Source organism: Anopheles moucheti, chromosome 2 (genome assembly GCF_943734755.1).
Source record: "Anopheles moucheti chromosome 2, idAnoMoucSN_F20_07, whole genome shotgun sequence".
Classification (NCBI taxonomy): domain Eukaryota; kingdom Metazoa; phylum Arthropoda; class Insecta; order Diptera; family Culicidae; genus Anopheles; species Anopheles moucheti.
This window is the reverse complement of record NC_069140.1, coordinates 41,084,102-41,107,558: the sequence shown is the minus strand read 5'-3', so window position 1 is coordinate 41,107,558 and position 23,457 is coordinate 41,084,102. Positions and strand designations below refer to the sequence as shown.

Here is a 23,457-nt window from a genome sequence, read left to right as displayed (position 1 = left end):
CAAGATGGGGAGAATTGGGCACAATTGGAGTAGGGTGAGGAGAGAGAAGCGAGTATTGGGCTATACCCGACCGAAAAGTTCATCGTTCCCATTTTGTTTTATTAACCATCCACCACCTTCTACTCTAGCTTGATAACTGCTCTTTCTGCTTTGACGTTTTCGTGTGCTCCATTGATGTATGCTGTGGCAAGAAATACAAATTTTCCGATCTGATGGTTCTTAAGTAATTAAGCTTTGGTCGAAAAATTATTCGCAGTTTTGGGCCAAATTTAGTTATAAAAAAAAAATGCTGCAAAAAACCACCTTTCTTTCTTGGACTATCGTATCCAAAATTGCTTTGCTGTTGATGTTTGTAGTACATGAAATGTCTAAAACAACGGAATAGTTTACAGAGAATTATAGCGTCAAATTGGTACGAGGGTGTTAATGAGGATAAATTGATATTCTGTGAGATGGAATTTACATATAAAACACAATCACAAAGACCTTTCGTTGTGTGATGATGAACTAGCAACTTTGAATAGTGAAAATGGAGCGGAAAATAAACTTTCCCGAAAACATTAAGGATTAAAACTGAAGAGGGTATAGTTGCGCGATCCAAACCTAATTTAACCTAATTGCGGTTGGTGTACCCATTTTCCCTCTGCGAACCGCCATTGCTTACCTGGTAGGGTTGATTTTCGGCTCCCTGTTGCGATGGGGTGAGCGGTCGACGGGGCTGTGACTGCTGCTGCGGAATGGCCAGATTGGCCGGATACACGCTCCACGGTGCGGGTGCATAGTACTGCGGTACGCCGGCCGCTATGAGGGCACCCATATACTGGGACGGATCCTGGCCCGGGTTGATGACGTACGGTGGAGCCTGCTGGGCCGCGTACGCTGCATTATGCTGCAGGAACTGTTGCTGCTGGGCGGCCGAAAGCGAGAGGGCCGACTGGGGCAGTGGCTGACCGTTCGGCGCACCTGGGACGGCCGAGTTCGCTGCAGTAAGACCGGGATTCGAGCGGAAAAGTTGCTGTGCCAGAGCGGAGAAGAAGAATAAAGAAAACAGATGATGTTAGGTACATAAATATTTGATGCTATCCCATAAAACTATGATTAAACTTGCGGCACAAAAGTTTGAAGCAAGCGAAGAAACCGGAGTCGAGAAATAGACACTTCGGTCGAACAAATGGTTAATTTATCATCCTTTTTTTTTTCGGCGGCCAGCACACTCGTCTGCCGTCACCATCTGCTGGATGGTGTGCTTTTTTCTCACATTTCAGAACTGCTTGTTTAATCCCTTTTGTAAGTTTGTTTTCCGACTTATCTCAACATTGGAAAAACGGAAACATCCATACAGAGCAAGCGGAACAACGGCTAAGCGCGGACGGTTTTTGCTCTTTTCAAACGATCGGTAGTTTTATGCTTAACCCATCGCACTACACACACAGACACAATTTTATCCTTACCGTCTTTGCGTCTCCACCTACCTCAACCTCAAAACCCTTCCGAAGCGTTGGATCGCAAAGCGCAAAACGAACGGAAAAGCAGGGAAAAGAAGTTTGTGTTTCCATTAGCAATATTTGTGAAAAAGACAAACCAAAAAAAAAACAATGGGAAATATTAAGTGAAGAAGAAAATAGAATGAAAAATCTCGACGTCCGTCGCTACCGGAAGCTCTGATAAGTCTAATCACACACATACACCATAGCATGGTATGGCCATTCTTGGTGTTTTCTGGTTCCGATGGAATTACGAGCCAGAAAACTGTGGCACAAAAACAAAAAACCCGTAACGACCTCCGAACCACCCATATCAACCAACGGGGCTTTCCCATTTGTTTGAGTGGGTTGGAAAAATTTATGAACGACACTGGGCCACGGCCACCACACCCAAAACGCTCCAAACCATCCCACTGCTCATTGTTTTCGGTACCGAAAGCATTGGTCAGCGTTGTTGATGAGCTATTTTGTTATCTACTACTCGCCCCACTCCAAAACAGGACGCTGCTAATTTTCACAACAAAACTAGCTTTTTTCCCCTGCACTGCAAACAAACAATGATATGCTAGAAACCGAAAGGATACGAAGGTTCTTGTAAATGGACATTGAATAATAATAAAAAAAGACTTCACCGAGAAGATTGCAAGTAGGAATGGATGCTTGTGGGAAAATTCTCGGCATGTCACTTTATGCAGCGAGTTGACAGATCCCGTATTGCGAGAAAACAATAGCAAACCCGAAAGCATTGTCATCTTGTGCAGCGCTGAGGGAAAGCCCTGTTGGCAATCTTGTCCAGTTCCACAAATGTCAACTTCATGCTCTGTGCTACCGAGCCACTTTTAGCCTTTGGTTCTCTCTGGAAGCACACGGGGCAGAAGTGAAGGTGCCCATCAAGCACGATGACGTCATAATCAAACAAATAGGATGCTTCAAAATATCCTTCGAATACCATTCGCCAGCTGATGATATACTAACGCTGTCGCAGAGAGGTCTTCAATCGCACCAGAAAATCCTTTCGGCATTTGGTCAAATAATAGGAATTTATGTTCACATCTGCTGTAACTGCTGGTAAACAGGTCCTTCGCAGGACTTCATGTAGTCTTAAGCATGCACACTAATTACCCATCGAGCTACATCACCCGGCAAGCGGTAACATGGCCCAAAGTTCAATCATTTTCGCTACTCGCTGGTCCAGCGTACGACGATAGGTCAAATAAATTAAACCACCATCCTACACGACAGGTCGAACTGGTAGGCGTGTGAAGTTTGATCTATTGATCCTCGTACGCTACAGTCAAAAGGATGTACGATTTTGCAATTTTACCGGGAGAGTTTCCGGGTAAAGATATGGGAAGGATCGTTTCAGGGTGATTGCGCATGCTATCGAGTTTCCGTAAATTTTCCGTGTAGAACGGCAGGTTACCATTGCCTACCTGTCATCTATTTTATGACGCTGTTCATGGAAACGGGTTAATTAAGTTACCCAAAAACTCTCGTTTTGCATATTTGTGTGTGTGTGTGCATTTGAATTGGTGCGCGGATTTTAACTGGCTCGTTGATTTTGCCCGCCACAGTGCAACAGCGATTGCAACAACTGGTGGCGACCAGTGAAAATCTACAAAACCACTGTTTAACAACGCTCGATGTTTATGCGTCTACCTACCGTGTGAAATGATCCATGACCAACAGGTAATGATTTAGTGATGGAAGCTGGGTTTATGCTATTTCCCGCAGAAATGTAATCATTTTGGTCGGAAGTGCAATCGTACACTCCTCCGCACAAAGCGTAACACGCACACATACAATCGGTGCTTGTGCTCAGTGGCCATGCACATGCAATATTCACACGCACAGAGCAGATAAAAAGGGAAAGATGAGAAGGCAGCAACAGGACGGATGGGATTCAAGTTGCACATACCGAAAGCTCCTAATTACAGGCGCCACTATTTATCCAGCTTCATCCCTACCGTTGCGTTTTCCCACCCTGCGGGTCACCATTCCGACGAGGTGGAGTTTTTTTCCTCCGTTCCACGCCTGGGATTATTTGTTGTGAAGTCGATCAATTAATTTCACTTAATTATGGCTTTATTAGCACATGCCGGCCGCGATAATGTACAGGCACACAATGGGACTCATCAGCGAAAGTGATTACCCTTAACTTGCTTAAAAAAACATGTACAGAAAATAAGGGGTTGATGGAGTATTGTTGTTTTTTATAATATTATAACAAAATGGTATTGAATTGTTCTCATAGAATACAGCTATAAAGCAACTTTTTAAACTCTCTTGTTTGACACACCAATAAGGGTAAAATCATTTCACATTCGTTTGTCGTTGATAAGGTCTACATCAATCGCGTCTCAGTGATCAAGGATCTAGATGTTCGGGTTGATAGTTGCCGGTTAATTTAATTTTCTTAAGGTGTAGCATTAAATGTTTTCACATTGCCCTTATGCTTCTTCAACTTCATTTTTTATATATTATGCTTATTTATATACGTATGTTTTATTTATTAATTAGTTTCCCGTTTTATACGTTTTATTTTCTTACGGCAAGTTTTAGTCTACTTTACCACACCAGGCTTGGACAGACAGACGTAAAATAAAGAAATCGATTAAAAAATCCTTATCACACCAACCGATAATGTCATACGACGGGAAGTTTAGAAGGACAACACCAACCATTTACGCAGCAGCAGTAGTAAATAAAACGTCATCCTGCCAGCAAATTGCTTCGGGTTACACCCAAACCTAACTGCTCTGCTTTAAAGTAACCAGCTTAAGAAAGACGAAAAAGGCGACACATACCCTTGCCACACTCTGAAAAGATTGTGCACATACAAGTCTTCGGAAGGAAAATTGACACAAACACAGCGTGTACGAGAGCGAACGATTCTATTTTCCTTTCGTGTGGGTGATGTTACTTCCAGTTCCATGCACTTCCGGATCAGATTTGCCACTGCAATCAAATACCAAACACGAGCTAACGAGCACGGACGTCTTTGCACACGGGGGCAAAACAAAAAAAAGGGAAGCATTGAAGCAATGTTGCAGTTTGGGTGGAAATCAAATCAATGTTTGGGGTGAGTCCCCCCCCCCCACCCCCCCGGGCTGTGGTTCCTGTGCTAAGCATCAACAATCAAATCAAAAGCACGCTTTTCCATCTTTACGAAAGAGAGGGTTTGTGTGGGTGTATGTGTATCTGGGTGAGATAGTGAAGGGAGCAAGAGCAGAAGACTCTTGCTTATATTGTGCAAATGGCTTTGCTGTGGTTTTGCCACAAATGCCTATCACGCCGTATGCGTGTGGTACGTAAGGAGTATGGGTGGATTGGAGCGAGAACTTCAAGATACGGTGACAATATGCTGCCCAGCGTGCGACGTTATGTACCGTGACACGTTCGGTTACCCGCACACTTCCATTGTTTTGTCTTGGCAGTTCTTTTCTTTTATTATTTTATCAGGACGGATCATTTTATGCTGGTGTGTCAGCATTATCACACCATCGCGCTTGTCTTCACAATATTCGACTGCTACACAATGTTTCGCAGTGCAATTGTTGTTGGCAAGAAAGAGAGATAAACGCAAATGAAAAACCATTCAACAAAATGCACTGTTATGGTTCGCAAAGCAATACACGCCCAATGGTTTAATGCATTTATCCAATCGTTCAATCAACCATGGCATAAAAATGGCCCAAAAAGGATTATCACCATAAAGCTTAAATGGCACCACACATTTTTAAACTCACAGTATCATATCCTGCGTGTAAAGGATGCTTTAAAATCCCTTTCTCTGATAAACGTCTTCATAATGGTAGATAAATTCCTTCCTTCGCTGATGACTATCACACCACAGTGCAACATACACACACACACCTGTGGAACGTCGAGAAGGCGACATAAACGCAGCCAGCAGTGAAAGGGCCCGTGACAAAGATGGTGCTGATGATGTCATAATGGGTTTATGGGGATGACTTTGGCACACCGTATACGCAAAATTGCAGCAGACCAATTCAACACTCTTTGCTGAAAACACACACACCCATTTGCCCACTCCCAGCTTAATGACGTTTTTGGATGAGAGTTGCGGCAATCATTAAATATTGCATATAATTAGCAACGTTAATTGAGTTTTAAAACAATAAACATTTAGCCCATCTCCTGCATAAAGTCCTACATTCCATCGATGGAATCCAAAAGAGGTAAAAAATAATATTTGTCGCACCTTATGCAACAACAACGCGTATAACAATGGGTAACGTGTACCTTTTCGAGAGTTGATTATTGGAAAAAGCCTAAAACATTGAAATTGAATTGGAAAAAGAACGTAAATTTGTTTGATAAAAATCAAACAAAGTTTTTATTTAAAAAAAAAACAAATTTCTAGTAGTTGAAAAATAATGTGTCTGTTTCTGTTCTTAAAACTGGTAGTATTAATTTTAAACAATTACCGCAACTCACATCCGACAAGGTTTTCGGTAATAGCCGCATAAATACACTGAAGCTTCGAAATGCAGCAGATTGCACCACAAGAACTTAACCAAAATCAAAGCAAGGAACTCTTCCCACTAACGGTAATCAGAAAATGCATTCAAATGCGCAAATTCCAACAATGGCAACGGGTATTTTGCGCACACAAACACACACAGGATCAAGAAAAAGTGCACCAATCGAGCGAATTGCAGAGATGGTTACGAGGATTAGTAAAGCGTCCAGCTTCTAACCAACGTACACCATAAGTCGTCCTTAATCCTCGGTATTACGTGCTTTATTTAAAGTGGGCAGTTAGAAGAGGATCGGACCGAAAATCGACGTTTGCTTTGTGGCAATGATGCGTTCATGATGCCTTCGTTTCCTGGCAAAAACCCTCTCGACGCACACTGCTAAGAACCTCCACACGGCGTATGTTTAATGTGCGGTTTCGGCAAGGCATCCAGGATGCTGCCTGGTCAATGCCTAAACGATGGCTGCCCGTTGAATGAGTCTCCCGTACGACGGTGTGATGTGCCCGATAGAGATAAAAGTTTAAAATGCTATACCAGCACGCTAGTGATACGAAGCAGAGAAAGAACATCTCCCGGAAGCGTTTGGAGGAACTAATAATTTCTATTGCTTCAAGTGGTAGCGTCGAGATAAGGGTTTTGACGCATATTTCAGGAAGATTTGTAAACGGAAGACAGGGTTGTTCATGTTGTTTTCCCTTAGCCGTATAACCGTTTGCTATTCCTACATACAGTAAATGTATGAAAGCAGCTAGAGACAAACACATAAATAATTAAATTGGAAAACATTAGAATATTTGTTTCTATTACTAAAAACGATTCAGGTTTCTTGCATGCTGGATTTATTTTGATGGTAGTATGGAAGTATCAAATCAATTTGTGACGATTGATACAAAAAAAGGATTTAAATAAATGTAAATAAAGCAATATAATTTGAGTCGTAAACACACAGGCGGAATCTTTATATTGATACTATATTCGTTCGAGGAACTGATGATATAACAAAGCCAATCTGTCAACCCAACCTCGTTTGTCGTCTCGAATTTAACTCTAATAACTCGATGTAGGCGACTGCAAACGGATCGCAAAATAAGATTAAGTATTCTGAGAAAAAAGGCTCATACATATATGGAAGATATCTACTAAATGGTACATCAGTGGAAAGTAAGCGACAATATGCGACTACCGATATTATAAATCCTCCTATAAATCCGATAAAAGTACAGAACGAGCGTAACCCAGTTACTGTGCAATGTCCTTAAACGTGACCTGATATTACCCATCCCCATATTTCATGCCCCCAGCGCAAACCGGTAGCCGGTTTATAGAGGTCAGTATGAGAAAAAAAAACACATCTACCAGCACCTCGAAAGTACTTTGCGGAGGTATTTCTTTCGCCGGCACCGAAGAGAAACACAATAAGGATTCTTCTACAGAAATAGCACATCGTTGGTGAAGGATACACACGCCTCAATTGCATAATATAAAATGCCATCATAATCGTTTAGCGTCAGCATCGGGGGTCCTGTCAGTTGCAGGGAACCAGTGGAAATGGTTCCGACCATTCGGGACCGAAGAGACGCTTTAGCCGAGGACGACGATGAGGAAACCAGACGAATTCTTTTTGCGTAAGTTTGCTGCCAGCCGTACCCGGCCCTGGGACGCATTACTGAAAGGCAGTATTCTTTGGTGATTGTGGTATCAATGGCGAGCAAAAAAAAAAGCAACTATACACTCCGCGCACGGAAGTGATAGCGACCAAGAAAAACCGACGCAAGCAGCAAAAAATAAGCATCTGCTGGCAAAAAGAACACACAAGCAAGCCTTTGCCTATTTTTCGCACGGAGAGCGAGACTTTTACGCATTTCGGCAGAAGCAGCGCGGCTTACGTAAAAGAGGATATTTTCTTCTTTTTCGCCCCACCAACCGTTGGAGCCCGGCGGTTAAACACCGCGGGGCCACCATTTATTGATCCTTGTTGGACACGATGGAAGCGTGCGATTGACAGTTATCGAGAGACGATGACTAAGCGATGGGCCCGTAATCGGATTGCCGATAATCGTCGCTGACAGACGGTTTGACATATGAGGGAGGATGATCGAAATGAAGTAGTGACACACGCATACACACAGACGTCCTCTGGCCTACCCCGGCCGAACAACCCCAGGAGAGATTTGAATTTTCCATTTCAGAAAGATGCATGATTTATTTGCCACCGGATCCTTTTTAAAGCACCGCAATGTTGCTATTGGGGAACATTATCATCTAATCAATCAATCATTCGGCAAGCAAGCTACAATAACAATGCTAATCTATTCCAGCTAGCGGTAATAAAGGCAGCAAATAGTGAGAAGTACGTTTAAATTCTGTTAAAAATAAAATTTATTACTAATCATTCCTTGTTGTGTAATTTAAAAACTCCTTATTGATAACATCCATCCGGAAATTATGATAGTAATTACACTTCACATATTTTACGACAACGTGTGATTTGCCATGTTCACTATAGCTGTCATTGTTGCAATAAGTTTCAAACGCTTATGAAGCTGTGCAGAAATAACAGGAACAGTCACTACTCATTATTGATTATTACCACCATTGGGCGACATTTTCGCTACCCGTTCCATCAGTCTCCGTGCGTGTGCCAAACCTTCCAATACACAATACATTCAGTTTTTTTTTCAAACAAGAATCTTTAACAAATTTTAAAGTCACACGGTTGCGTTCGAAAGAAAGCAAGAAAAAGCACAAAAAAGCCGCCTCGACAAATGCGGAACACCCGGGAGCCAAATAATTTCCAATCTGCCAAACCCTGCCGTTTTCTTTTGCCGTTATGTGTCGTGGAGCATCGGTATTGGAATGAAACGAGAGCGGGGCATAATTGCAACTCGCAAGAAGCACCGATTGTGCCGATATCTTACACACTAGGCCAATCAATTGCACAACCCTGTTGGACGAACGAAGCTGCCGACACAAAGAAAGAAGTGCAACAAAATTGATGCAACGGTCACAGTGGCATACACATACTCCTGTATCACAGTATCGCGTTCGGTCGCGTGGACCACGAAACTTCCGACATATAAATAGTGTATGAGCGGATGAGATGGACGCGATAGAGCAGCGAAGCAAACAATTTTGCGGACGAGGAACGTTAGAGAAGTGCACCGCAGAAGAATGCAGTGTAATGGTTAAACATTGTCCGCACACGAAGAACAGTAAAAACACGGCAGAACCCAACCGAAAATGTTGCGAAGCGAAAAGACACAAAATAAAGCGCAAAGAGGTAGGAGAACCGTAGCGTTTGATGATGCATTCGATCATACCGAGAGAAGTAAAAAAAAAAAAGTGCAACCCCCCATCAAATTGACTTCATCCCTTACCAACCACCAACCCAGTCAGTCCACCCTCTCCGGAGCAACACCGAGCGGGTTATAACGGTTGTTACATTTTGGGAAATCTCTTTTGAACCTTTCTCCGAATGTTTGTACATCAAACAGTGCCACAGAAACATATACACACACACCTGTGAGAATGCGGAAACTGCGAAGAAGCAGGAAAGCATAAAGAGAAAAATTAAACCGGAGATACGGAAAAGAGAGAACGTAGTCGAAATTGGTTCCATTTTGGTTAGAGAAGAAACTACAAAACCATGCTGTAATGTTACATTCGTCTTTGCGGGAGCTTTTTTTTTTTAATGTGACTTTCGTCTTTTGTAACACATTATTCGTCGCTTGCATCTTTCGCTTGCCATACCACATATCACGGTGCGCAAGAGTGGGGTCGATGACCGGAGCATATTTACACTGCATGCACCGAGAAGGCTGCAGCTGCACTGAGCGCAGCATGAAGGTGGATGATGAGGGAAGGATGGAAGCGAGAAAAAAAGCTCTTCCAGGTGTGTTTGAAGCACACGACGATGCTACATAGATGGGGGAGGGATGACAGTTAGGGACGTGCTGGGTAAACTGGAACATAAAAATCGTGAGAACCACATAACGGGATCACCTCTGGTGCGCCAACGGGTAAATTATGCACCATGGCGCGTATGCAGGGAGAAGATTTTAATTCAGAACCATTTGCAAATGAACGTTAGATGGCGTTGGTGCGGAGTAAATTATGCGTCGTGCACAAGCACTTGTTTAGCAAAGAAATTTTTAGTTTTTTATAATTAAAAATTAAAATTACGGAAAATTCAATTAATTTATGATGCTAAGTAGTTCTGCATCGAAGTTGTTACATTTCGTTTATATTTCTAATCTTTAGCACGCACTCAAAAAAAAACAATTAAACAATATCCAGCTCTATGAAGTGAAAACCATCTCAAATTCCTGGCAGTTTTTGTTGTGAATAAACTCATCTCATCTCATCATCTCATCTCAACTCAAAAAGGAAACCAATAATTACTCTAGCAAAAAGCGTTAAATCATTGTTTTTCTTAGCGTATTTCTCATGAAACTCTTTGAAATCATGCTACTAATCACGAATCGATTGATACAACTTTGTCCCGTTTACTATACTACAGCGTTGTTTCCCGGTAGCTTATAAATAATTCAAAGGCCCATCAAAAAGCTGCTGAATTTCAAATCGCGATGACCAGCGTATCGACAGTGCCACATTCGAGTTTGGCTTTACTTCACAGACGTCATCGATGATATTCAACGTATTAACAGACTCGCAGCACAAAAATCTGCGATACTTTCCATCGTTAACTTTGTGAGTATCATATAATACAGAAATTGTGTCATTTAAAATTACTTAACTGTAGTAAATCTTTAGAAAATATTTTATTCTGGCATATTTGTGCGTAATTAAATCGTAATCATGTTTTAATAACGTACAAACAATAAAAAGGATATTTGTTAAGCAGACAGAACCAACCAACCCCCGGAGATTTTGTAATTAATCAATGTTTTCCATTTTCTAGGTATTAGCTTAATGAAAATATTAAAGTCTTTTGGCGAATTTGACACGTTCATAACCGAAGTGCACCTTCACAGGGGGGGAAAAACAATCAAAGTTTGGGATCAAGCTACTAAGAAATCGGATTAGTGGAGTCGGCAACGCGAGCAAGCGCCGATTCGCGGGACGTGAAAGATGGCGTCGCTGATGACAGTGTAAAAACACGAAGGCAATATCCCGAGGACAAGGTAATGGGTAGAGAGTTCGGATCAAAGACGCGTTCATGTACAGCCTCTCGGGTCTACCAGACAGTAAATGTTTACACCGGATGGCTAATGCACGACATCCGCCATTCTGGCAAAACACCCACGATGATGGCAGGTGTTGTACACTCGGCTGTATTTGGGCCTCTTTTTTTTCAATACCCACGCATGCTTTTTGGTTCCGGTTTAGGTGAAATACCGATCCGGGCGAATATTTTTATTCAATATTCATCATGCGGGTGCTTTACTCAATGGTTGACAGAGAACGAAAGGACAAAACGCAACGAATAGCATAATGTCCTTAAAATATGGGATTCGTCTGAGATGATATATATTTCATTACTTTCCATGCTGTCATCGTTTTAAAGTAACTTTTGCCGAGCTATTTGAGGCGTTGCTTTAAAGCGCAATCGTTAACGTTTTGGAATTTGAAGAATGTTCAGACAATTTGGAATAGAAAAGCGTGTGCAGTAGTAACTTAGTTTTTGTATTATTTTTACAGAGAAGGAATGCTTGACTTAATATTCTTCTCCTCATTTCTTACAAACCATTATCGACACCATCGAATCTCGAGAATTTTAATCGTCTCTTCACGACCCTCTCCACTACATCGTGCAATGTGCACGGTATTATCAGAGGTGTTCAAAAACAATACAAAAAAACGCAACGACAAATAAAAAAGCAAACATCTATCGTCCGTAATCGTGCCACATTAGGGTGTTGTTATGGAACATTGGGTAAAAGCAAGCCTTGGCAGCACGGACTAAATATGCACATATTAAATGGCAGAATAATCCCGTCCGATCTTAATGATCCTCCAATGCAAAGTAGTAGCAGCCCACAGCAACACAGCGCATAAAATGTGCTTAATCTCCGACAGGAGGTGCTGTGGGTTGTACTGTGCCTTTTGTTTTCCAAATTTCCACGAGAGATTTTCTTTTTTCCACCGCAACAGCAGTCGCGCTCCGTTGCGTGTTACTGCACGTGTTTTACTTCGTTTGGATTATAATTCGGGGTGTTATTTGTAGAGTACCTGATTCGATTATTTGAATAGAAAACATCGATTAGGACATTCAAATCATAGCTTACGCCAGAGGATCACGCGGAACGTAAGAAGATGAGGGGGTGAAACAGCATACGCCGGGGTGGAGATTTTGAATATATATTAATCCTCTAATGCAAGGCTCAGCGTCGAATTATGCTTCAAAGTATGGGGCAACAGTCATTAATGAAGTGTACGGTGTGGCGCACTAAGCCGGTCGGAAGAGGGAAGGTGAGTGCTAAATCGAATTTGAATGATTTTTCGAGATATTGATCGATCGGCTAAAGCACCCTGGCACACAGAAACACGTACATACAAATTGGGTGATTCTGTTACGAAAAAAACCTCCACAGTGGTGGTCCCTTCCGCAGTAACATGAGCAACGTACGAAGGCAGGAAAAAGGGCACATTTCTCTTGCCCTGCTTTCGGCATCTTGATGAGATGGCTCGAGTGTGCTTTTAAATGAAACATTTTTAGATCGCCATTAAGGAGCAACGGAGCAAATCAATGTTGTTACATCGCTCGGCACTGGGCGTGAGGAAATGAATTTAATGAGGAAAGGGATTTCTTAACGTGGGTCCTCCCCAGAAAAAGGACCCACGAGGTTTCGAACCCCAACGCTACACGAAGGCGGTCTCTCACATTCTATGTGGTTTATTAAATCGAGCACCCGGAGCGTACTGGACACCTACCGGGGAATGGTCCGGGGGAGTCACCAGAAGCAAACACCTGGAGTGGTCGTAAATCGAGGTGAAAACATCAATAAAAGATTTTGCCTTTCGTAAATACGGCATACCTTTGGAAAGCTTCAGTGAACGGGACCCGCAGCAGAAGGACCAATCAATGGGGCCACCGATTTATGGGTGCATTTTTATTTTTGGTAAAGCAAACCACCGGTATGGGAAGAAGAGAATAGTTGACCGGCAGCTCGATGGCGCTGAAGGAACAAAATTTATTCTTTGCCCTGCTGTTAAAAGAGAGCTCCATCCCCACTATTTCCCATAATAACCGAGACCCTTTTTCCATACGACTGTGGACCACATCAGCCTGCAGGGCGAACTCTAAAGATTTTGGTAGATTATTACCCAAAACTGGGCTCGTTGTAGTGTTTTTATCAAAACCGACCATCACAAAACTGTGCTCAGAAGATTGACCGAGTCTATAACGGGCGCGCGCATGACCCGGTGTGTTATGTGGCGTGTGTATGAATAATGAAAATAGTGTTTTATATTCCTCTATAGCACATTCATCACGAGTGAGCGATAAAAGGGGAAGTTAAAAAAAAAGAGCACCAAATGAAGGAAAGCTGGACGGTACTGGAGGAAGATTGATGATAACCATTCGAGGGAAGGCATTGTTTTCCCGATTACTAACATTCGTCTACTGTGACGTGAGAAGACGTTAAAATATTTACGACAAGTATCACGATTTACTTTCCACCGCCGGTTCAATAGGTTTGGTAGCGCATTGGGAAATTTTGTTTCGAATTTAACATAAAAATCCGTAAATGGAATTATCAATACTACTCACATTTTTTAATATTAGCTTTGATATTACTTTGCCTTAAAAGAGAATTATACTGGACACGTAACAGGCTTTAATACGGGTCAGGAAATAATTAATGACGTAACTCGATATTACAACATACTTACGAAGCAGAGAAATATTAAAAACAGACTGCCAAATAAGTAACCTAATACAAACACCGATCGGAGTACGATGTTTCGCCCAGACTTTTGTACTGGTTTAAAATTACTCCTTCAAAGTGTCTCGTGTTTGGTTTTAAGATTCATTAAAACGTACCAACAACACGAACAGCAGCGACAGCAGCGACAGTGCCGGTGTGTGCATTAAGAAAATTCTTGTATACCACTGCCGACGTCAGAGCATGAGCTAAAACGAAGCCCCAGCAGGCAACGCAAGAGTAGGATAAATAGCTAGGTGACACTTTACTGCCACGGGAAGAATTTTAATTATGCTTAAATGACCACCATCCTGACACTATAGCGTTTCTCATCAACCATACGCACGGCGCCGCCCACGGTATATACCTTCGTCATTACTCACCCCGAGGGGCGTCCAGAAGATTTGTCTCACGATGCCTAGAGAAACCGGTGGCCCGGCCGAGGATACGGGGAATGGGAATATTCGGTGCAACAGGGAAACAGGTAAGCAGGAAAATATAAATTCCAATCATACTTCCTTTTGCCGAAGAACGGCACTGTACCCCAAGAATTGCTAGTGACGCTATGGATGTAACCGTAACGCGCTAGGTGTTCAAGTCGTAGTGCTAACAGTCTCGCCGGTCGTAGCAAAACTACCACCGTTTACATTCATTGAGGTTTGTGCACATCTTAAATAGAATTGCATAGAGAAAATGTAATTTTACCATGGTGACGAATCACTTCCTTCTTATTAATTTCACAATCACAATGAATGCAGAAAGTGAGGTGTTGTTGTATAGAAATAAACATCATCCCATTCATTCCCGGTATGGGTAGTCTATTTCGAGTGTTCTTGAATCGAGAAATTGGCAGTTAAGATATTTTCACCAAATATCATCGTCTTCGAGTCGTTTAGCACATGACACAGGCCTGTTGGGAGGCCAAAATTTCAAATTAAATTAATAAACGTGTACTGAAACGGAAGATAACAAAGCTACAAGAATAAACCCTTTGTGAATTCACCTTTGCGGAGGATCTTGGGTATTAACAATTTGTCCTAACTGTTGCTCCTGAGCAAAATTGTTCCACCAATCCCGTCCATTCGGAAATGTAAGAAAGCGCTGAACGAACGGTGAAACGCCATCGTGAAACGTTCATCGTCTTATTTCCCCATTGGGAACACTGTACGTCAATAAATATTTATAAACACAAACTAGACACGTGCTTTTAAGGTGATGAAAATGGTTGAAGGGTGTAAAAGAGAAAAAAATGCGCGGACATGACCCCCAATCGAATTCTTTGCACTGCATCCATATTGATGTGGTAGGAGAGATTTCTAACCTTTAAACTTCAATTTAAAATCTTTTGGTTAAGAGAAATGAACTGAAATACATTGCAAATAGAATTTGAAATACGAAACACATTCTAAAGGGGGGTGGAAAATGGTATCCCTCTAGTTTGGGGGTTGAAATTTTGTACCAAATGTTAGCATATTTCCGCCATCCATTTCTTCCTCATTGTGTACAAACACTGCAGTTTAAATGTAAGTTGCCAGATAGACATTTCATCCATCATCGGGCAGTAATCACACTAAATGCGTCAGTTGTTGGCTTCCGGTGGGGAAATACGTATGCGATGAAGATGGATAGCGAGATGATCCATTAAGTAACCATAGCGAAAGGTCGCTATGAGTTTCTGATACGTTCCTAAAATTATACAGAAATTAAAGAATGTTTCGAAACAATGTCTGCCACGTGCCTCTAGCCCAAGCACGGTATCCTTCACGGCACGAAGAATTTCTAAATGACGAATAAGCGACGTCGCCCGAGGCAAGGTGGATGGTACGATGAGAATTTCTGGATAAATATTTGAAATACATATCCGTGTGCAGAGCAGCTTTTACTCAAACATTGAATTTGAATTAAAAAAAAAGCCCGATTTGGTACAAAACATGATGGAATACATAAAAAAGGCAAGAAATTTACTTCTAAAAAGTAATGTACACTTGCTGATGTAAATATTACCGCATCGTCATGCGTATGACGCTGTGTAAGGTGATAATTGTAGGTGATGGACGAATACACGGCTCGTAAGCAACAAATGTGGTTGGTTCGAAATTATAGGCATCATTCTCGATAAGGGTTTTGCAGCTTTCCAATACAAGCATAGCACAGTTTTGATTATACTCCACCAACTGAACCCACAGATTATATGTAGTGCACATGTTTTGAACAATAGTTATAATGAACATGAATACAAATATAGAAAAGTATTTAAATTTAGATTTTTTCCGGATTTATTATCTCGCATTAGTGTACCGGTTCATTAAGTGTAATTTCTTAACGCTATAATGTTCCGCCGAAGGCCCTTATTTCACGAATCAATTATAGTCAAGCAAACAACTACCAACGCCAAATAATAAGGCCGCTGTGTTGTTTGCTAATGAATTTTCCGAAATTGTTTATCTTCATCAAATGCTTTCGTAAAACCGGTTGTCGAGTAATGTTGCGAGTAAATTCTTACGTAGGTCAAACATCACTTTTACACTGAACATTATCGGCCGTGCACGGGATGTAACATTAGCAACACTAAATACCGATGGAAACAGCATGCAAAGGAAAGCAACCCATCCCAAGATGGATCAAATTCCATACGCAGAGAAGATTCATTATTATCGATAATTATCCCAAAACTTTGAAAGTGTTTTCACCCATGCTGGTACAATATGTTCTCTCACCTTCGTGCAAGTAGTTGGGTGTGACGCGCAAAAGCGGACGACCAACTTTTCGCATAATAGGAGTTTTCACCGTAACGCCTCATTTACGCCTCAACTTCATGAGCATGCGACAATCACAGTGCTGGCGGGGAGAGATTTCATCCTGAACTGAGCGTAATAATGTTGATGAACGCAAAAGCAATGTTCTCAACATGGGTTATTCAAGTTGTGATCAAGTTAGGTTTTAAACGGCTAATCCATATTGTTTCATGGCCTTGCTTCAATGTTTATGACATATTGAAAACACAAAATAAATGAGCATTCTTTTTTATGCTGTACTCAAGAGTTTCATCCAGTTATCTCTAGTTATAAAAAGGCATGCTAAACTTATGTTTTGTTCACTACATTGAACATATGACAGACCTGATGGTCGTAATACAACGGAAATATAAATCATCGTTTTTGCAAAGTAACTGACCGGTGAAATGTAAACGAAAGGCAGAGATACTCAATACCAGATCGTGAGAAGATCATAAACAAACCCAGATCACTTTAATGTGTGATCGAATTACAAACCTGAGCTACCACCGCACCGTAATGGGGTATTTTGTTACTCATAACAAACTTTGAACCATAAATTCATGAAACGTACGAGAGTTAGGACGCAATTTATCTCTAAATTAAACAATGTAACCATTTGTTTACATCCATCATCATTGCTTAGATTGCAAAACAAAATGAAACAAAATTCAACCTTTCTCCTCTCTTTGTCTGGTTCATTTCAAAGTTTTCTAAAAATGATTGTTTCCTGTGGCGGAACTGTTTCATCCGCTCCCTTGAACGGGCACAAGAATACCCCATTTTTTTTAGCAACAATACCTCTTTGCAAGCGGAAACAGCAGTGACGGAAGGCTATGCCCCGAGGCTGGAAATCGTTGGACGGAAATAACAGTTTCATTTATCAAAAAATGTGCATACCATTTCAAAGCGACAGCAGCATGGCAGCACCCGCCCAAAGGGACAGACCGGAGAAACAGTTACTTGGAAAGCGTAGTTCTTATCATCAGGTCCAGCGATTCTTCTTGCTTGCCTTTGGCCCGATCGGAAGGAGAAAACGTTAGCAAGGCTAGTAATTTAAAAATAGTTTGCAGTAACTTTTTTCCTCGTATATAGGTAAGAGGAGCGTGAAGACTACCACAGGGAAAAAAAAAAGTTCAACACTCCAACTAGCGTCATCACACACCGCGTTTGACGCAATAGCCATCATTGACGACTACATCACTGAAACCAGTGACACTGGCGGCCATTTGTGAGCATTGAAAATAAAACGACCTCCAAAAATGTAATGCACAAGATGTCAACATTGTCACCCAAGGCTCATTCCCATTATCCTTCGTGAAAGCTATCGGTCATTTTGTCATCCGCAGTGCATGGTTTAGCGATGGCTAACACAACATTGGAACAGCGTAAAGGACATCGACAAGCGACAAACGAAATGCTGACGAATTGGTCACGCAAAACTGTCAACATGCGCTTGAACGATGGTGACAGCGTATCGCCAAATGTCAAACATTGATAAGCGGGCAGGATATGATGATGGTGGCAATCATATTTTTACTAGAAGGTGACAATCCATATCGGACACTAACGATGGAGCTGTATGACGAGGAGCTGGACTGGAAATGTTCGAATAGTTCAGATGGTGTGCTACACACTCGGCACCATAAAACATCGCACAGGACCATTGGAAGTCATTGGAACATTGGTTAAGATGTGATTTCCGACAGTCATATCCGACGAAGAGTCAAACCATTTTATTCGCATGGTCGAGCATGGACAGAAACCGAATTCCATTGGATTTTATTAAGATTGATAGAGGTTAAGAGAAGATTTAGTTGATCGAAATTAACAACGAAGGCAATGCTATGGTTGATGGTCTAAGGGTAGACTCCAAACTTTGTACATAAATAATGCATCGTAGCCTTACTATGTCAGCTGTAAAATCGGGTTCGGGAGAAAAGGTTCTGCAAGAGATTTGTACATGGTCCTAGGCTAACCGAAGGGCTGCTTTAAACTAGAAAAGGCATATGCTTTGTACGAGTTTGAAACACTCCTTTTTCAGTTCAATGCGCAGCTGTGACCGGGTGCCGTCTCTTTCATGAATGTATGAACTATTCCCAGTTTTAACGCCATCAGTACACTCCTGCCAATATGAAGTTCCCCAAGTCTGGAGGCTTAATTTAAAATATCAATAAAATAGTCCTCTGTTGCACGAATTTATTGCTCAGTAAAGCGAACAACGGGTGTCGCGCGGTAGACTGTAAACGAATTATATCTTCCATTTTGCCGCACACGGTTAAGGGCGCAAAACCTACCACCGTTATCTAGCCCGAGTGTAACACCAGTTAATGCGCCTTTTCAGCTAATGAACCTTCAGCGAAATCAGTTTTCAATTTTCAACTTCATCGCGCGAACGTAACCCCGAAGGCACAAAGTATACGCATGAGAAACACTCGCTACCGATGTCCCGAAGCTAGACATGGTTCCACAGCACCTAACCGGCGGAAAAAGGTTTCGACTTCCGATCACCTACCGGTCGCAAGGAAACACTGCTGCGTTTCCGTTCGTTTCCGAGAAGCGGAGAAAATCAATACTCATTAGGTTCAATATATTTTCCGCACTGATCTTCCGCACACAATCGCTGCTTTTCGCTGCCACTTTTCATCGGGAGTTGATGTGTTTCGTCACGAGGAAAATCCTCTGAAATTGCTATCCTGACCGGGGCTCTTCGCACGGTGGAGAGCAAAATTTAATCACCTACTGTCGCAGCAGCAAACAACGGCTTGGAAAAGCAACAAGTTACCGGTGCTGCGTTCCTGTGTGCTGCGAATACTACACCTCAAAACAGCGCATGAAAAACTGGAAAAGCGATCCCTGTCTCTTTGCTTAGCTCTTGTGAGCTGCTGCTATTCCTTGAGGCAGCAATGGCGATGACTATCGCTTCATTGTACAATCGAGTTTCGTGGTGTATACAAGACGCATCCAAGTGGACGATGGCGATTGTTCATTGCATTAATTTTGGCAGCCATGTTTAGCGCAGAAAGCAATCACCGTGTCATTTGGCAGGTATATTAAATCCTGCGTAATTTTCAATTCACTCAAAAGTAGAACCTAACACAACCACATTACAATTAAATTTTATTAACGTAATGAAACGAACTGAATGTTGTGCAGAAAACTCTAAGATAGCTTTCGGCGATCTTTTTCTGTCTAATTACTAGAAGAGGTAATCAAAATTCTCCAGGAAAATGACTTTATTCCTATAATTGTTTCTCACGAAACAAATTGGAAAATGGGCGGTTAGTAGGAACGACTAACGTTTAACTACCAATCTTCGAGGCGTTCGACCGACTAGGTCATGCCTACCATTTCTGGTTTACTAGACTTGGATCTAGTATTTCTTTCTTAGTATACGATTTCTGGAGATTGGTCCGGATGAGATTGGTCTGATCCGTTGGTGTGAAGACCGGCGCCGTTACCATAATACAACCGTGTCGTCCGGGCCAATTTAACTACCACTATTCATCTTTATTCTAACCGGGAATGAAATGCGTAGTTTCCTACCTGCAATACGTAATACACAATAAAGGCTAATTCCATTTCTGGTAGTTAATTTTCCTTATTTTAAAATATAAATTCGAGACTGGTTTTAATCTTTTTCCGACACAGGCTCTTTAATGGACCTCCGCCATTCTCCTTCTCGCTCTCTCTTGCTCTCCATTTTTCTCTCACAATGGGCAAATGTTTGTTGACCCGTCTGAAACCGATATCGTTAATCTGTCGTCTGATTTGTGGAAAACCGTTTTGCGCTATTATTCCGTTTACCATCGCGAATCGGTAGAAGCCCGTTAGCTATGCTACGGATGCTTTTGACATTTTGTCCAGCACTTCACAAAATAAACCAGATGCTTGCACGAGAAAAAATGACAAACTTCCGTCGGTCTTTCTAGTGTTTTTTCCAACTTTAACTTGTTCCATAAGCCTTCACAGTGCACTCCAAATGACGATTTTCTGCGCATGAAAAAGGATTTTCAAATCCTTCTCCGAGTACTTCCGAGCACTCTATCAACTGTCACCTGTGCGGTAGGAAATGTTCCAACAATTTCAGCACCACTGCACCACTGAGCGCGAAAAGAAGAAAAATAACTCTTCAAACTTTAATGTCTCCAACTACGGTGCGCTACTTCTACCCGGACACTTACAGATATACGGTAGTGACTGTGCGTGATGTTTGAAAATTACCATCACCAAAGGCAAATTCTCCTCAATTCCCATTCTTGCCTTTGTGTTCCACACAGCTGATAAACTATAGCTCTTCCGGGCTGGGTGTACGAATTTCCCCCCCTATTGCATTGGTTTACTCACATCGATTAGTACACGACACGATACGACACGACTGAGTCTTGTAAAAACTCGCGTAAGTGGGCCAACTGAAGAAATACTTCCCAGCTTTTCCGCCACGCGGAGAAATCCCCCCAGGCCGGGTGGAAAACAGATGGAATCCACCCCGCGCGCACGTGGATGAAGACGGCTTTGCCCGTGAACGGGCGAACGATTGAAGATAATTTATGGGCTATCGTAAAATTCCAAATTATTCCATCGTCTTCACCGGTGAAAATATGGCAAATTATGCGCGAACGGTAACAGTCGGACACGCTCTAATGCGCTTGTTGAGACGAGTTTTACGTGTTAGGTTGGAAAAAAGAAAAATACCGGAATCAACGGACGCACGTCACAGGTGTTACGGTCAGGTGACGTGCTTGTGCAGACATCCAATTGGCGAAGAAATTTATGAAGAAACAAAAAACGGATTCGGTTTTAAAAGAATGTTCATCAAAACTTTTGGCATTCCAAGTGTGTCTAATCAACTGGATGGCATGTCGATATGTTTTGGGCGGTATATAAACAGTACAAGAATCGGTTTTCCCGGACCAATTTAATGCGAAATTAACAAATTGAATGAACAAAAATATTAATATAAACAACGATTTAAAAATGTGTTTACAACACATCCGTCGTTCAAAAATGAACAAGGGGAGTTGGATCGTCCTTTCTTTTCATATAACCACTTTCAATCCAAAACAGAGGTATTGCTACACATCGGGTTTCCGCAAACGTGAGGAACAATTTTAAAACCACTGTTGCTAATGTTACCGCTGCCAGTTCTTTGTGGTTATGATTTCTGCACCAAACAGCGGCAAACTTTGCACAACAATATTTACCGAGAAGCTGATATTCTTCTGAGCAAAACGATGGAAAAATAAAACGTAGCTTAAATGCACATACAGACACACACAAATCTAAAACAAACACCAACCACAAAAACACGTATTACCTTCCTTGTGCAAACTCACCCCCGATTTTCCACAGCAACAGGGTGGGAAGCCGGTGGGAAATTGTGAAGATGGGTGATGACTTGTGCAGAAAAGCGACCGGGAGGGAAAATCTTAAACGTATCTTCCATCTTAGGCAGCAAGGGATCGAGATTCCACGAAAGGGATACAGCAAACAACAACAAAAAAAAAACGAAGGAAAGCAGACCTCTCAACCGGAAAAGTCCGGAACAGAACGTTGAAAACCATTTTTCACAACCCGGTGGAAGCAAAGTGGGATGTGGGGAGCTTCCCTGGTCCTAGCTAAACAATCCAAGCCACGATCAACCCGGCAAGGTCACACAGCAGACGACTTAAAACTGTCCATGCCGAATCTGAAGCTTGCCGGAGAATGGAAAGAAAACTGCAAATCCCATCGAGGCTATGGAAGTACGACAGTGTACAAAAAAACCAACACTAAACGATCATGGGGAACACATCTCTCCAACTCGAATCCTTTCCGTATTTAACCAGCTCACTCCCGACTCGATCCATTGTTATGATCGTTTTGAAGCATGTCCTCCCGAGCGTGTAGGATGCTTTTCGGGCTAGATTTAATGGAAAGATTTGGCATTCGAACAGTTTAAGGCGCCGTGACAGATGGGAGCAGCAATGTATTTACAGCGCGGGGAACGATAACGGTTCCAATGGCTTTAGGCGAGGACTGACCACCGGACCACGGCTTCAAAGCATTGCGCGGGAAGGGAAACAGAGAAACCTGTACCGTCTTTTGCTTCGAAATCCAACCATTTTGTTGTTGTTTTATTTCTTGTCAGGCAGAAAAACTTGGAAGGATGTCGTTACGGGGCTATTTGAAGGATGACAGCTTACGTTACGGAACAGGGAAATGTTAAAAGTCTCGGGTACATTCGGGTAAAAAAGGATGACCAACCCAGCGACACGGAAAAGATTCATCCTTTTTGGTCAACAATTCGTCACCTCGCGATACTGTGGCACCATAGCGCCAGACAGACTGAGAAAACCCGGTACGGATATTTGAAATTAGATAATAAGATAAATGATTTGCGCCACTCATCCGGTAGCGTGAGAGGGTTAACCCGGAGCAACACTCCCAAAACACCGCATGCTAAAAACATGCTCCAAACAAAAAAAAGGAAAGTTTGCCACAAAGAAACGTCTACAAACTTCCAGCAATCCCATTAAAAGAAAAGGATATCCTTCTTGAGTTTTTCCTCGAATATCCGGTGGATACTTTCGAGGTTTTTGTGTTTCAGCTTCACCAACCTAACAATCAACCGTGCATATCGCCAATAGGAAATTTGTGTGCGCTGTGTGCGGAGATCTTTTTTGAAGATCTTCACCTGTCGGTTACAGACAGCAGCACCAGGAGGAACGAACGAACGGACGATGTGATCTACTACGTGAGGTGGGTTCCATTTCTTTTCCTATGTTTGCACTTTCTCACACAGCTAACGATGCTGCTAACGATCAAC

The 23,457-nt window shown here is 42.1% G+C and overlaps 1 protein-coding gene across 3 annotated transcripts in view; it reads right to left on the bottom strand.

The window, feature by feature from the left end:
* The window catches only part of LOC128299038 (maternal protein pumilio), a 104,792-nt gene that overhangs the window by 17,964 nt on the left and 63,371 nt on the right, over positions 1–23,457 (bottom strand). For all 3 annotated transcript variants that reach the window (XM_053034876.1, XM_053034874.1, XM_053034875.1), the window contains one exon: positions 665–1,015. In XM_053034876.1, coding sequence (XP_052890836.1) covers positions 665–1,015 — 351 coding nt within the window. The remainder of the gene's footprint in view (positions 1–664; positions 1,016–23,457) is intronic.